Raw genomic sequence first — 17314 nt, 5'->3', positions numbered from 1 at the left:
CCCCTCCACAGATAGCTCATCATGCATAAAATCCTCAACAATCAGTGATAGGTAGCTACCGTTTGGAAACTCTGTCACATATCTGGATGCCTTTGTACCTATCAACTCCTCATCAATGGTGGATATGTCCCTCGACACTTCATCAACTTGCTATGCGCTGCTATCAACTGAAAACTCAAACATGACCCCGGATACCTCATCAATGGATACCTCAACAACGGATGGCACCACCTCAACGGTGGACACCTTTGTGTCTCCTGGCACCTCGTCAATGGATGGCCTTATGGATGTGTTCTCTACTCTCTCCCCCAAGGTGTTATCCGAAGCTATCAAAGCAATCTACAACAAAGGTGACTCTTGCGTCACGCTGGGTATATCTACGTGCTCCTCACAACCCTGCGTGCCCTCAACGTCATGCTCAACCTCCTCCTCAGGGTCATGATATCTAAAGCCAGGTCTCCACTAGCAAAAGTGCCTCTTCACCTCACCCTCTAACAATTCTTGTCCTGCCTGCTCCTTTTGAGGAGATCTGGTGCCCTGATTTTGTCGACTTTCCCCACATTTGCACCCGCACGACCTGCGTACCTCTAGTTTCTTTGTTGTAAGGATGAGGATGAATCTGGTCAGACTCCTTCCTCGATTGGGCTAATCTCTCATCATTCCAGAGGATTCCACCTTAGAATTCCTGCATACTAAATCTTCCTTGAGCCATGGGTTGTCTATGGTTTAGCCCGTCATTGTGCATACATGTCCAAATCTTCCATGATCTAGTTGGCTACCCCACCACTGTTTAAGATCATGGCTCTGATACCATTGTAATATTCCTAACGGGAAATATTAAGTGATAACAACAAATAAAGCATAAACATGTAACCATAAAACTAACACACCAACATAATGACAATCGCACCAAAAATTGTACCAAGAGCTGAGCCATTTTATTAACTGAGAAAATAGGCTACATATAAATGAAGAAGAGAAACATGGACTTGCCACAACAAGCTAAGAAAAACCCAGGTTGGAATTGTGATGCCCAATTGCTGGAATGACTCCACCCAAAAATCTCTACGCTAACCCAGAAATTACTGCCACTGTTGTTGTAGGTGAACTGAGATTTCAATGCACAAATCTACTCCAAAAATTCTGCAAAGTTAAATGTAGGCTCTCCACACCAACTCCAACAAAACCCAAAAATATCTTATGGACCCAAGTGGTGGAAATGGTCCCAGTGTAGACTGCACCCTCCAACAATTTATGTTGTTGGCTACTAAATGGAACTAGGAAATCTGCCCTCAGAGGTGCTCAGAAAATTACGTAAAATTAATCCTAGCCTCCTCTAACCAAAACCACAAAAACCCAGAAAGGATTTGGGTTGAATCCACCGACCTCCCGTCACCCCCAAAAAGTGTAAATTGCTCAATTTGGCCAAAAAATGCCCCATAGTTCAGATACTGCTAAATTAGGCACAATTCTCCGTCCAAGAAATCCTCCCTATCTCTTGCAAATTTCTCCCCTCAATCACCAAGCAGATCCCAGCTCGAATGCTCCCCAAATTCTGAATCTTTGCAAGTGCACAAAAGCTGCCAGTAAACCCCTACATAGACCCTGGAGTAGACAAAATCGACCCTCTAAAATTTAGCACTCTCACCCCTGCAAATCACCAAGGAAAATTCGTTCTCCCTTAGGATAATTCTCTGCAAATTCTTTGACCAATACTCCATTGATTGCTAGCTTCTCTTAACCCCCATGAAATTCTTTTGCGCCCTTGGAGTAGCAAGCACTAGCTGAAAGAAACCTGTAAAATAGCTCCTCAATGATTCGGAATCAACTCCCCAAATTCTCTCCTAGGGTGACACTCGAAGTTCATCGAAGGAAGAGTTGGAATTTCCACTTGGAAATTCCTTGTGCTAAACAACACAATTGTCTTGGCTAAGCTGCTCAAGAGAACTAGTGTTAGATTGTCAAATAATCAAAAGATACCAAATGGAGGCCTCCAAGTTCTAATTATAATTGCTAACCCTCTCCCTTGGTGGTCCCCACCTTCCACTAATAAAATACTACTTTGCTGCCATTCTTCATTAAAATAATAATATCCACTTTTCTCCCACAAAATAATATTTTCTCCTTTTTATTTATTATCACCAAAAATTGGCAAAACTCCTTAGTGAATTTTGCACTGACAAAAATTGGAACATTACATGAATCCAAAAGGTGTGGAGGAGTCTTAAGACATAAGTGGAGGCGATATTCTCTACGCGAGACCAAGCCCACATCACTGTTCAATATAGAAGATCAACCTAAGTGCAATTGTGATTCACAAACCGACATCTTGAGGTAAATTATTGTGAGACAAGGTAAGGCATATTCAACAACCACTTTATATATAAAAAATATATATATATATATATATATATATATATATATATATCGTTTTACTTTAGCATAATTAACTAGCTGATTTTTTCAAGTTTTATATTTTTAAAAGCTAGTTTTTACACCTTGGAGTTTTTACACGGACAAGGAGGAAAATGCAGCGCTAGCATCGAAGGGGCAGCAGAAGCGAAAGGACATTTCGAAGGTGAAATGTTTCAGATGTGGCGAGTTGGGCCACTTTGCCTCTCAGTGTCCTTTGAAGCAAAAGGATAAGGATGAGAAGCATGATCCTAAAGTTGCAGCCGTGAAGATTGATGAGGAAGAGTATGCCATGAGAGCTCACGCATCTCCAAGAGGGAGTTGGGGCGATATTCAGTTGTAGTCGAGAGGACTACATATGGGCGGGATCCTTGAGGAGTCCATATTTTAGATCAATTTCTTGCTACGAGAGCCCAAGATTCAGCAGTAGCGAGATGGACTTAGTGTCAGATCATGCAGTGGAGTGTTTGGAGGACAAATGCAGTAGCTGGGGACCAAAGATTGATCAACGCAAAGCAAGGTTGGCAACAGTGAAGTTGGCACAGTGCAGGAGTTAGCAGTAATGTAGAAGATCTAGAGGGTCAGCAACAGTGAGATTCCAACATTCATTATATTATGCTGAACACAATTAAGTTCAGCTAATTTTGGATGTTTTTCAGTTGCTTCTCTCAACGACTGAGTTGTAGTACGGATGTAGTGTTAGCAGTGGCAGTGCTAACAGAATAGCAGATGCAGCGTTTGAGAGGGAGCTGTAGTACAGATGCAATAGTGGCAGTGGCAGTTTCATGGGCAACAATACAGTAGCAGTGACAACACAGTGTTAGTGGCAACAACAGTGCAGAAAGGAGGTTCTTCAGAAACAGAGCAGCATGCAGGTGGACATTGTTGCTAGAGCACATTCCTCGCTAAGAGGGAGTGTTAATTTTTGGTAGCATTGGAAGTGCTCTAGCCTTGAAAATTGGTGAAGAGGCTAAGGCACATGAGTTCTAAAGAACCCAGAATCCGTTTGGTGAAATTCCACCCAGATTGTATTTTATTAAAATAATTAATATTTTTAATGGAGTTCTTAAGCCTAAACTTAGGGAAATAAAAATGTTAATGGGTATTAATCAAAATATGGGTGAGAATGATTTAGAAGGCAGATCAAGTCATGTTTTAACTTTAGCCGTTGATTAGAGACTTAATCTCGGTCGTTGAAGACTCAATAGGAAAAGTATAAAATGGAGGTTGGGGGTTCATTTGGAAACACACACAGAGAGATTGAGGAAATCGATTTTCCGAGGTGAGAAGTTCTGAGGAGGAAAATCGATTGGGGAGATCTTGTAGCTGAGAGGCAATGAGAATCCGGAAGGACTTTCCGGAGAATACAGAACAGAGAGGTGGAGAAAGCTTGCAGAGAGAACGCAGTAGTCAGGAGAGCTGACGTAGAAAATATGCCTGTCATGCAGAATCCATAACTGCCGGAACTGTCGGGAGAGCTGACACAGAGGTAGCTCTGTAGCCGGGAGAGCTGATGCAAAAAAGTTGCCTACCATGCAGAATCTGGAACTGCCGGAACAGCCGAGAGAGTTGATGTAGAGTGTAGAGAAGGTGACACAGGGCCAGCACAGAAATAGCCGGGGCTAGCCAATCTCGTGCCGGATCAGGTGGAATTCTGCCAGGTGAAGTGAGGTAAAACTCACTCAGAGTTTCCTCCAGTATTTTCTCTATAAAGGATTGCTAGATGAGCATCCTAGATTTGTATTCATATATTTCTCCTGCATAATAATAAAACCCTTAGAATTGCTACACCGCTTTTCCTGCATTGGGTTTTTCCGGGGACTATAATGTCCAAAAATAAGTGTCCTATGTATCTTGTTCTTTTCTTTGTTTTTTGTTTCATGAGATCAAATATTTAATTAGTGTAGGCTGCAGAAGTAATTTTCTTCAGTATTCAGAAGAATAACTTGATGAATCTATGTTAAACAATCAAGTAGGTGAAGTAGATTCAAATTTGCTGCAGTAGGGGTTCCTTCAGAGTATAGGAATTTTCACACCCTGTTCCTGTGTCCCCCCATCCCGGAAACTTGGTGGAACATTGGTCTCACCTCATTTGGAGTTCCATAGCAAAATTTATAGCAAAAACCATACAAGGTGCCCAAACCAAGAATTAGCCACTCTAATACCAAGTGGCATAAACTCAGTACTTAAAATAACAGATCAAAGAATGCATATATGGAAGTTTGGAACACATCTTCCAAAGTGATAATAGCGATGGTTTACCCAATAACTTCTTATTTGTTAGGAGAACCTCCTCCAAATGGCCCAAGTACATCAATATATCCAAATCGTAAGTTCAGATATACAATAATGACTACATTGACCTCTATATCATATTCTTTCTCATTACACATGTGGATTCATATTAGGTCAACCACATTTAACCCCTTATACACTCCCATTAGATCATAACAATCTTAATTTCCAACATGAACTTCAAGAATAGAACAATGTAAACGCTTCATACTAACAGGGCATCTTGAAAGAATTCTGGACATCAACAATGATATTGAGATCAGTGCATGTGTGTGAGAGAGAGACAAAGAAAGGGAGACACATACAATGCACTGATGCCAACAACCACTACTGGACGTGGGTAGTCTTCCATCGTTTTTTCTTGCTTTAGAGAAGTAGTTGCACTGTCTCCCTCAGAATTTATGCAAGCTTCCACATCCTCACAATCGTTTCCTTCTACCAACATGTGCACAGCTTCAGGTACATTTTCAAGGGAACCAATTCGTTCTATCTCTTTGGACATAAAATCAAACCTTTCTTTTGCCTACACACAAGTCTCAGAATTTAGAAAAATTAATGATTGAGCCAAAAATATCCACAATTTTCACCTGGTAAAAATAACAAACCCTATCTAGAAAAATCATGCTTTCAAGTTTCACCAGAAAATTGTCATATAAGAAATCCAAATTTTCAATAATGAGTGCCAAGGTAGAAATGGACCTCTGGAAGATCAAGCTTGTTTAAAACCACCATATGGGGCCTTTCAAGGTAATTTGGGTTGTACATACATAATTCCTGCAAAGAAATAAATTTTCATGTAGATCTCTCAGGATCACGGAAAATATTAAATTCACAAGAAAAATAAAGTGAGAAAGAATGCAATAATGTAGTCAATCAAACATAGCATAAGATCTCTAAAATCAAGGAATTTTAATATTGTATTAAATCTGTCTGCAATTACACTTAGAATAAAAAGATAAACCAAATTAATCTTTCAGCTATCAAGCCATTGTTATAACCAAATTGTCTGAAGGAAAACAAGATGAACATATGAACTTATATGAGCAGCTTTAAATACAAAAACAGAACACTGTTATTTCCATTTGATGCCTCCTGATTAGGAATTGCCGATTCAGAATAGTGATACATGACCATTGAATATGTTTTCTTAGTGGTCATGTAAGCTGTTTTTGAGTTTTAAGATACTATTCTCTTAATAGATTTTAGATTTTTCTTAATTTCTATATTAACAAAGAATCATTTTCTCCAAAAGGTTGTGTTACCCCTCATATAGCAATAGGCATTTGATGCAGTTGAAAACCGTATTAGGTAGGTTGCACTTAGAGTGTTATGTTCAATAGGTTATTATTGCTGCATCTTGGTTAGAGGATGTGTATTGCCTTCTTATTTGATTATTTCCCATGGTACTTCGTTGTCATATTGAACCCCCTAGAGCAGATCACTATAGTGGGATTGTTTTTTATGGTTATGTTGCACGAAGCAGGGACGTTTTTTGGAAGCCGGGACACAGAAGCATCATTTCCCAAAAATCTAGTAAGTGAAGCGTCTCGGAAGCGTCATTTCCTAAAAATCTAGGAAGTGAAGCGTCTCAGAAGCGTCTACTATATATATACCAAATTAGATGTAGAAGACATGAAAACATGCATATTTTTACATAAATCAAGATAGATATGGCATCCATTGTACATCAATGATTGATTATTCCAGCGTCAACCATCTAGAATCTAGATTCCTCTTCTCTTGTCTAGCCTTTGCCTCTACTTCGATTCTCTAGGGATATTGGTCAACATTGCCCAATTTTGATCAAACAGCCTAATCCAAGCCTTATAATATGGTAGAGAAAGCTTAACATATCTAATCAATAATTTTGACTTGAGTGAACGGTACATTTTTGCTAAGGCCATGACAAAGGAGTTCAACAATCAACAACACCAATACTGGGGTACACATAGGGCTTGGTGCTCTTGATTAAATGCCAATCACATGCCCTCATACATGATATAAAGTTTAAACCTAAGTAACTTGACACGTGGATTTGGGATTCATCAGATATGGGGATTCGAGTGTTGGATTCGGACACATTGACCCCCCGGCACAGGACACGTTCAGATACGTCATATATATATATATATATATATATATATTAAAAATTAGATATTTCTTACACAAATTCTCATTCATGATACAAATTCATTGATTTCAAACATAGATCTTCATCTAGATGTAAGTTTTATTGTTTACAAAGTAAGTTAGTAACATTATAGCATGCATAGTACATACAAAATTCAAATACAATTGTAATTTGTGACATGTCACATAAATGATAAATCATAAATTCATAATACATATTCAATTCATCAATGATCCAATAGGAGAAAGACAAGATAGTAAGATAAAGACACTAACAGCTGTAGTTTTCTCAACTACAAATAACCTACTTCTGAAGTGTTTAATATGCAAAACTCTAAAATTACAACTGAATGCTTCAACAGGACATTTACACTGTCAACTATAATAGTAAATATTTCGTTAGATGAAACTGTTCAAAGCAATGAAATAATTAACAATAAAAATCATTTCAGTCACTGCAAACTAGGTTCTTCCAGTTTAATTAACAATGATACATTACATATGTGTTTCCTTCTTAAAAACCAAACAGGAAGGGCAAAGCCATGTCAAACCTTGACCACAGAGAACTTGAGGCTAAAACAACAATTAGAAGAACACATGACTGAAGAACATTTTTAAAATGACAATACCCCTGAGAACAAAGTAATTCGTTATGAAGATTAGGATAAGATCAAACCAACAAAGTTAGAAATTGGTAGAGGAACCCATAAAGTTGAATGGGAAAAAAGAAGTTTAGACTGTAATGAGCAAATGAGTGTTAACTAAATGGCGCATCAGGAAGTTGCACAAAATATGTGCACACTAGATGCAGAAATACCCTTTGCTCCTTGCTCCAAACCCCTCACAACAAACCTACTGCAAAAGAGAGAAGAGAAAATGATAAAAAAGAACAACGAAGTTGCCTTTTTTAGGCCGTGTGGGTCACTTCTTCCGGATTCGTGTTCGAAAATCAGGACATAATGTGTCCGATTGGGACACAATCCAGATTCGATCGTGTCCCAATCGGACACGATGTGTCCCAATTTCCAGACACGAATTGGCACGAATCGTGTCCGATTCGCCGGATTCGGGACATGTTGACCTATTTCCACAAATCCGGTTTCAGAGGTTTAAACCAATGAAACACCACAATCCCATTGATCCTGGAAACTGTTAAGTCTGCTGAATTTTGAATGGGATATGAAATTCTATTTTCTCCATATGAAATCTGATGAGGTTGGAACCACTCTCAAACATCTTGATTCATTTCATGGTAATATTAAAATTTTAAGTAAAAGGATGTGTTGTTGCGCAAAGTGTCTAGGCACCGTGACAACGCTCAGAGTAAGGGCTGTCACTCTTAAATCCTTACTCACTCTGTTTAGACTCTCTCCTAGACAAGTCAAGGGTGGTAGTACCTAGGTAAATGGATGAGGATAGCCTGTGAAAAATAGACTCTAGGAGATTTTAATGATGGACAACTTGATGAATCTAAATGAATCTCGATTAAATCAGATGAATAGATTAAACTCCAATGTAAACAAGACACGGCCACAAAATAGAAACAATTATAGACCAATGTCTTTATGCTAAATTAATCGTAGATAAAGTAAAACAAGTTATCCAGAACACTTTACAAATATGTGACAAATAATGACAATCATGAATAATCAATATAAACGCCCAAAACTGTATCACGCAAGATATTCCGGATTTAAGATGATTATCGTTAATGACCAAGATCTAGAATTAATTAATTTTTTCCAACAGTCAATATAACTTAAAACATTTATTGTACTTTGACTATAGGAAAATCATAAAACTTAAAACATTTATCGTACTTTGACTATAGGAAAATCATAAAAATGCATTTAATAACACTAAGGAACTTCAAATTTAAATCTTAATTATTCCTTAGGCAATAACAAAAGGAGTAAAACAAATCAATGGGTAAAAAAAATCGAAATTTTTAATGGGCCATAGGCCACATTAAAAATTTTAATTTTTAAGCGAAAACCCCTTAATTTATTTCATTTTAAATCCTTAGTCACAAATTTAAATTTTTTTAATGTTTAGGATTTTTAGGTTTTTCAAAAATGTCATGAATTTTTTTTTAATTTTTTTTTTATGATTTTAATGATTTTTTTTTAATTGTAATGTTTTTGGTATTTAAATTTTTAGGATTTTATATTTTTTAAATGTTTTTTAGATTTTTAATATAAAATTGAAATCATAAATAAATAATAAAAAAATAAACAAAAACTAAATCGAAATTTATTGTTTTTAATGAAACCTAACCAAAGTAACATAAACCAAACCAAATAAAAGCACTAAAGCAAACTAAATATAAACAAGACCATTCACATTACAAAAATGAAATAAAAAATAAACTAATGCTAACTAAATAAAAATGAGAACTAACCTAAATAAAGTATATACATAAACAAAAATCGAAAGCAAAGAAAATAACCCTAACACTAAAAAGGAAATATAAACAAACGAAATGATAAAAAAATAAAAAAAATCGAAAGCGTATTGTCTTTGTTTGCTACTTGCAGGTTTGCGTGGAAACTTGGACGGTGGAGAGAGGCAATACGCAGGTTTGGCAGCAACGAGGATTGAGGGACGGAGGTCTGAGGTTTGGAGGAGGCTGCGTGTAGAGCACAGGCAGGAGAGGGAGTCGTAGGAGATACGACGGTGATGGTTGCGGAAGGATGGGGAAATGCAACGAGAGAGAGGACTGCGGGTGCAGCAAGGAGGGTTGAAAGCTGACAGCAAGAGGGAACTTGAGATTTTTTTTTTTGCAAGTGTGATGGATGGAGGAGGATGGACAACAACAAGGGAGTAATGCAGATCAAATGTGGACAGAGTAGCCGAAATGGAGAGGTGGATGAAAGTCACGCAGAGGAGGTGAAGGATTTGTTTTGCAGGATGCGTGGAGAGCAGACAACGAAAAGGAATGCAAGGGAGCTGGAACAAGCAGCGAGGACAGAAGGAAGCGGATGAGAGTTTGAAAACCGCAGGGGTTTTTTTGCAGGTCAATGGGAGGGCAACGAGTAGTAGATGAGGAGCTACACAGGCCAGCGAAATAAGGAAGGATGAAGAACGCAGCAGCAAGAGGGAGAATGTTGGTCAGTAAGCAGAGATGAGGATTACTGAGACAGCGAGGGTTTGGTGATGGGAGCCGTAGACGCAACTCTGATAAATGGCAGCAAAGGCACTAAATTTTTTTGAAAATGCACAGTAAACCCCAAAACCAGGCATCCAATCAATCTGCAAAATGGTGACCCAAAACTTCCACCAAAACCTCTAAATTTTTTTTCCAGAAATCTTAATTAAATTTTTAAATTGCTCTGCTTTAGATTTCTTTGAAACCCTTATAAAATTTCCAGATTTAAAAAAAAAAAAATTAAAACACTTGGACTGCAAAATCTCTGGATAGAAACCCTGCCAAAATGATGTTGATGGACCCCAGAGATCCAGATCTTACCCTCCAGGGCCTAGATTTGGACTCTGCACAGATTTCAGCATCAGATCTGTAGCTACAGGACAACAAGAAACACCCAAACAACATATACAATGACCCAAAAAAACTAAAACCCCAAAAACCCAAGTTAGAAAATTGAAAATAACTACAGATCTATGTACATAAATGGAAGATCTATCAGATCTAGGGGGTGTGAGTCCGACTCTGCTCCCAGATCTGATGATCTGAGGCTCTCTTAACAGCCAGATCTAACAATTTAGCACCAAAAAAATTAAAGTTTTTGAATTTTAAAGGAGGTACTGAGCTCAAAACCCTTCATGCATCACCCATAAAAAATATCTTATGATAAGCCCAGGAAAAAATTCAAGCTGGGCTCTTCAGAAAACACGGATCGGGAGTTGGCTGGTTGAATCGAGAACTTCCCCGAACACCCGATGATCTAAAAAATCAAGACTTTCTTACAAAACTCAATTCAGCGATCAACATAGAGCGAGAAAACGATAATAAATTCAGATTTAATAGAGATACCTGTTATTATATTCAAAACTTAAATTATTATTCAAACCCCAGCGACCGAGCAAGATACCTGTACTCATATCACTCTTCAGAAAGCTATCATCAATGGTTAAAAAGAAATCTATGCATGAAAATGACACATCTTACAGTATTTCCACGAAGAGTAACACCAACAGAAATTAACCCCAAAGTCTTTCTTTATTGCTCATAAAAAGATTACAAGAGAGCTTTTCGCTTAGTACACGATCAAAAGATCGGATGAACTGACTAACAAATGACCTCCTATTTAAAGATAAATCCTCCAACGGCTAGTTCGAGTGATCATCGTCAAAGCAATCTCGACCGTTGATGAGGATTAAAATTTCTTTTAATCTCATCCGTCGAAATTTTAAATTATTGAGGAAATTCAAAATTTTCAATTAAATGCATTTTAATTAATTCAAAAATTAATTAAATTTTTGAATTAATTTCCTTAGAATTTTGACTTTGAATTAATCCCAGGGACTCAAGGCTTAAAATTTAGTAAAATAATTAATTTACCTTGGTCCCTGGACCTCTTAAACTTTAATTTTTTAAGGACCATAATTTTGCCTTTGGAGAATTTAAATTTATCTAGGACCTAGAATTAATCAAATTTCTGGCTTAGGATTTTAATTAATTTTGGCAAAAAAATTTAATTAATTAACCTATGAGGGGATAAATTATTTTTCCAACCCTCAAAACACTTTACATCATGATTTCACATTTTTTACATCTCAAGTGGGAAAACCCATTTGCAGAAGACCTTCATAGACTACACATTTCTGTGACACAAATAATCTAGCACACCAAGCAATTTGTAATAAAATAACCTAACCAAATGGTTAGGATTATTCCCAAATCACTTTCACATAAACTCGACTTAGAACACTCAGACAGTCCTAAGATCCCAATGACAAAATCCATTCCGGCTTTGAGGTAAGGCTGAAGGAAAACTTTGCCAACCATCCGAGAATGGATCGGTGAGACAAAAAACCTCCCGGAATGTAGATCGCCACCAAAAAAGTAGGTTTCCCTAGGTAATTACATACACGACAAGGATCTGCTGAGATTATTTACATTATACACATGCAGAATGGGTTTGCATTATAACATGATCCTCAGGCTGACGATGAAAGCTAGATGGCAGGAACACATCGATCAGGTGCTATCCCTTTTGCGAAAAAGGGTGCGTACTGCTATGGGTCGTTGACACGTAGTGGTCAACATCTGGCTCTAGTTGGGGACACGTTGCTACAACAAAGGAATGTGAGAATCCAGAATCTACATCCACGCAACACACAACATAACATAAGTAGCGTCGATCCAAAAATCATCATATAACGTAAGCACAGGAAATATATAAGCTCTTCATTTATTAACTAGTCTAATAACATGAAAAACACAAATATAACTACAAAATGAAACACTAAAATAACAGGGCATAAGGTTACAAATACAATACAAAGATGCCCCATGGCATCAGATGCATTCAATATAGTGCATACTGAGCATTTGCCTGCTTTCAGGCAAATCTGTCGGCTATTTCTCGGATGTGCCATGTCTAATTCTGCATACGGTAGGACTTTTTCCTATCCGAAAATCAAGTTGCTCGTGGCCATCTGATGCATCAAATCACTTTCTCATTCTCTTTCTCTTGCGCTTTTCCTTTTTGGCAGGTTGTATCACTGATGATGTGGAACATTCTGCTTCAAAACTCTCAGATGAAGTATGCAAGATATGCATGACATGTCGCTCTTAATTCTGCATCTGCTCTGTCAAGAATGATGGATCGGTCTCACAGGTGTCATGAGTTATAACTTGATCTTCTATGATTGGTGGATTAACCATGTGAGCATCAACCTGATTCTTATCAATTTCAATTTTATCTGGGTCACCTTCAATTAACCACTTTTCAATGGAACAAATGACCTCCTCATAATAAGATGGAGCTTGCTGCAGCAGATAAGGAGGCTTATGATCTGTTGACATTTCCTTGTTTCTTTCATCCTCTAACTAATGTTGAAGCTTCTGTACCTGTATTGTTATGGCATCCATCTGGCTAGAGTGTTCAACCTTCATAGCACTGACTTCCTTGGCATGGTTTTCCTCCATGGTCAATAACTTATTCTGAAGACATATCTGACCAACTTCCACATCTTTTATTACTTTTTCATTCGTTGCTTTCATGCCCTTGAAACAGTTTGCATATAGTTTATCTCTTTCTTATGATTTGCTCGCATGGTAGCTAACTGATTGTTATAATCGAATCTCATGATGGTCATTTCTTCATCCATAGTTAATAACTTGCTTTGCTTAGAATTAATTTCTCTGCCATGATTAGCTGTCATGGTTTCCATTTCCTTCTACATGTCGGTCCTCATATCCTCCATATTTTGAGCACACTTTTCTACTATGGTGGTTACGTGATCAGAGTGTTTAATTTTCATGATTTCCATCTCCTCATCATGTTTTTCCAGTTGAGCGTACAAAGTTCTCATATCCTTGACGTAATCAGTTACAATTTTTTCTTGATTAAGCTCCATATTTTTTACCAACTGTGTTTGACTGAACTGCATGTCTTTAATCAACTGCTTTAGTTCTTCTATAATTTGCTTATCATTTTGCCTTTCATTGTTGACACTGATTTGACAACTTGGCCCTGTTTTTCCACTGTCATGGATTTGACTTGCAACAGTACAAGTGGATGGCACATTCTGATATGGAGAATTGTCTTGAAATCTTTCATTGACAACTAGATCCTTCACAAGATCACTTTCATTTTGCTGCATAATTTTTGGGGCACAAGGCGAGCTACCTTGATAACCATATCTATCTTTAAAATCATTGATGATGTCTTGTAAAGAAACAAAAGAATCTTCAGGACAATTATTAAACCAATTCAAAGCATCACCCTCTAAAGAAAAGGAAAATAGACGTATTTTGACATCTTCATGATCATACTAGGGAGAACGACAATATTTGAGCATTGTATGAGTAAACCTGCATAGATTCTTTCTAACAGCGACTAAATCACCACCCGAGAACAAAGACAATTTATGAATGGCCACTTCCGGAATATCATGGAGAAGATCAGTAAAATGAAACGGAGTAAACGAATCATCCATGATGACTTGCTTGAAGGGATAATGAGGGACCAAATGGATGCTAGAGAGAGAACCCTGCTCAAGAAAATCAAGAGATCCACAAAAAGCAAGCCTCTAGTAGAAACTCTTGTAAGAAATGAAAGAAGTGGAGTCACCACTTGAACATGAATCTAGCTCTAAGATCCAAAAAGGCAAACAAACAACCGGATATAAGGGAGGGCTTCTTGTCTGAGAAATAATAAATGGAAGAAGTGGAGTCGCCACCCAAACAAAGAAATGAACCGAAATGTCCAGGTGCTAAAGGTGCAGATGAAACGATTAATGAGATGACGAAAGATAGGGCCATGAAAAGATCAAATGACGCTAGGAAATGTTGTGCCGCTTGACAAGCTAATTAATAGCGGAAAAGATGAGATGATTGAAATGATGAATGTCGTAAATCTAAGGCCCAATAAATCGGTCCCCGGTGGCAATGCCAAGAAGTGTTGGCTTTGTCGGCTCTAATGATAGATGAGAAAGATGAAAGATGAATGATGAGGAAATGTCGTTGAAACGCCGAGAATAAAATGTCCCCGGCAACGGCGCTAAAAAAGGTTGTCGTTGCCAGTTAAAATAAAAGATAGAAAGATGAAAGATGAATGTCGTAGAGCCAAGGCCCAATAAATTGTTCCCCGGCAACAGCGCCAAAAATGTTGTCGTGCAAAGTGTTTAGGCACCGCGACAACGCTCAGAGTAAGGGCTATCACTCTCAAATCGTTACTCACTCCGTTTAGACTTTCTCCTAGACAATTCAAGGGGGGTAGTCCCTAGGTAAATGGATGAGGATAGCCTGTGAAAATAAGACTCTAAGAGATTTTAATGATGGACAACATGATAAATCTAAATAAATCTTGATTAAATAAGATGAATAGATTAAACGCCAACCTAAACAAGACACGACCACAAGATAGAAACAATTATAGACCAATGCCTTTATGCTAAATTAATTGTAGATAAAGTAAAACAAGTTATCCAGAAGACTTTACAAATATGTGACGAATAATGACAATCATGAATAATCAATATAAACGCCCAAAACTGTATCACGCAAGATATTCCAGATTTAAGATGATTATCGTTAATGACCAAGATCTAGAATTAATTAATTTTCTCCAACAGTCAATATAATTTAAAACATTTATCGTACTTTGACTATAGGAAAATCATAAAAATGCATTAATAACACTAGGGAACTTAAAATTTAAATCTTAATTATTCCTTACACAATAACTAAAGGAGTAAAACAAATCAACGAGTTAAAAAAAAATCGAAATTTTTAAGCGAAAACCCCTTAATTTATTTCATTTTAAATCCTTAGTCACAATTTTAAAAAATTTAATGTTTAGGATTTTTAGGTTTTTAAAAAATGTTATGAATTTTTTTAAATTTTTTTTATGATTTTAATGATTTTTTTTTAATTGTAACATTTTTGATCTTTAAATTTTTAGGATTTTATATTTTTAAAATGTTTTTTAGATTTTTAATATCAAATTGAAATCATAAATAAATAATACAAAATATGAAAAAAAAAAGAAATAAAACAAAAACTAAATAGAAATTTATTGTTTTTAATGAAACCTAACCAAAGTAACATAAACAACAAAACCAAATAAAAGCACTAAAATAAACTAAATATAAACAAGATCATTCACATTACAAAAATGAAATAAAAAATAAACTAACGCTAACTAAATAAAAATGAGAACTAACCTAAATAAAGTATATACATAAAAAAAAAAAAATCGAAAGCAAAGAAAATAACCCTAACACTAAAAAGGAAAAAGGAAATATAAACAAACGGAATGATAAAAAAAATAAAATCGAAAGCGTATTGTCTTTGTTTGCTGCTTGCAGGTTTGCGTGGAAACTTGGACGGTGGAGAGAGGCAATGTGCAGGTTTGGCAGCGACGAGGATTGAGGGATGGAGGTCTGAGGTTTGGAGGAGGCTGCGTGTAGAGGACATGCAGCAGAGGGAGCAATAGGAGATACGACGGTGATGGTTGCGTAAGGATGGGGAAATCTGGTGAGAGAGAAGACTGCGTGTGCAACAAGGAGGGCTGAAGGTTGACGACAGGAGGGAACACGAGATTCTTTTTTTTTGCAGGTTTGATGGATGGAGGAGGCTAGATGATAGCAAGGGAGTAATGCAGATCAGATGTGGGCAGAGCAGTCGAAATGGAGAGGTGGATGAAGCTCACGCGGAGGACGTGAAGGATTTGTTTTGCAAGACGCTTGGAGAGTAGACAGCGAAAAGGAATGCGAGGGAGTTGGAACAAGTAGCGAGGATAAAAGGCAGCGGATGAGAGTTTGAAAATCGCAAGGGTTTTTTTGCAGGTCGATGGGAGGACAATGAGCAACAGATGAGGAGCTACACAGGCCAGCAAAATGAGGAAGGATGAAAAACGTAGAAGCAAGAGGGAGAATGTTGGGCAGTATGCAAAGATGAGGATTACTAAGACAGCGAGGGTTTGGTGATGGAAGCTGCAGACGCAGATATGATAAATGGCAGCAAGGGCCCTAAAAATATTTGAAAATGCATAGTAAACCCCAAAACCAGGCATCCAATCAATCTGCAAAATGGTGGCCCAGAACTTCCACCAGAACCCCTAAAATTTTTTTCCACAAATCTTAATTAAATTTTTAAATTGCTTTGCTTCAGATTTCTTTGAAACCCTTATAAAATTTCCAAATTTAAAAAAAAAAATTAAAACTCTTGGACTGCAAAATCTCTAGATAGAAACCCTGCCAAAAGGATGTTGATGGACCCCAGAGATCTAGATCTTACCCTCCAGGGCCTAGATCTGGATTTTGCACAGCTTTCAGCGTCAGATCTACAGCTGCAGGACAACAAGAAACACCCAAACGATATATACAATGACCCAAAAAAACTAAAACCCCGAAAACCCAAGTTAGAAAACTGAAAATAACTAAAGATCTATGTACATAAATGGAAGATCTATCAGATCTAGGGGGTGTGAGTCTGACTCTGCTCCTAGATCTGATGGTCTGAGACTCTTAACAGCCAGATCTAACGATTTAGCACAAAAAAAAAAATTAAATTTGTTGAATTTTAAAGGAGGTACCAAACTCAAAACTCTTCATGCATCACCTATAAAAAATATCTTATGATAAGTCCGGGATAAAATTCAAGTTGGGCTTTTCAGAAAACACGGATCGGGAGTTGGCTAGTTCAACTGAGAACTTCCCCGAACGCCCAATGATTTAAAAAATCCAGACTTTATGCAAAACTCAATTCAGCGATCAACATAGAGCGAGAAAACTATAATAAAATTAAGATTTAATAGAGTTACCTGCTATAATATTCAAAACT

The 17314-nt window shown here is 37.2% G+C and overlaps 1 protein-coding gene across 3 annotated transcripts in view; it reads right to left on the bottom strand.

Annotated features, from left to right (window-relative positions):
* The window catches only part of LOC149141551 (putative GTP-binding protein OBGC2), a 396755-nt gene that overhangs the window by 23216 nt on the left and 356225 nt on the right, over window positions 1-17314 (bottom strand). For all 3 annotated transcript variants that reach the window (XM_089449015.1, XM_089449017.1, XM_089449016.1), the window contains exons 8-9: window positions 5407-5481; window positions 5013-5230 (exon numbers count right to left, since the gene is read on the bottom strand). In XM_089449015.1, coding sequence (XP_089305141.1) covers window positions 5013-5230; window positions 5407-5481 — 293 coding nt within the window. The remainder of the gene's footprint in view (window positions 1-5012; window positions 5231-5406; window positions 5482-17314) is intronic.

This window comes from Pinus tabuliformis, chromosome X (genome assembly GCF_031772625.1).
Source record: "Pinus tabuliformis cultivar Carrire ecotype Pingquan chromosome X, CPIR1, whole genome shotgun sequence".
Lineage (NCBI taxonomy): Eukaryota > Viridiplantae > Streptophyta > Pinopsida > Pinales > Pinaceae > Pinus > Pinus tabuliformis.
The sequence above is the reverse complement of the archived record's forward strand: the minus strand, read 5'-3'. Positions and strand labels throughout refer to the sequence as shown.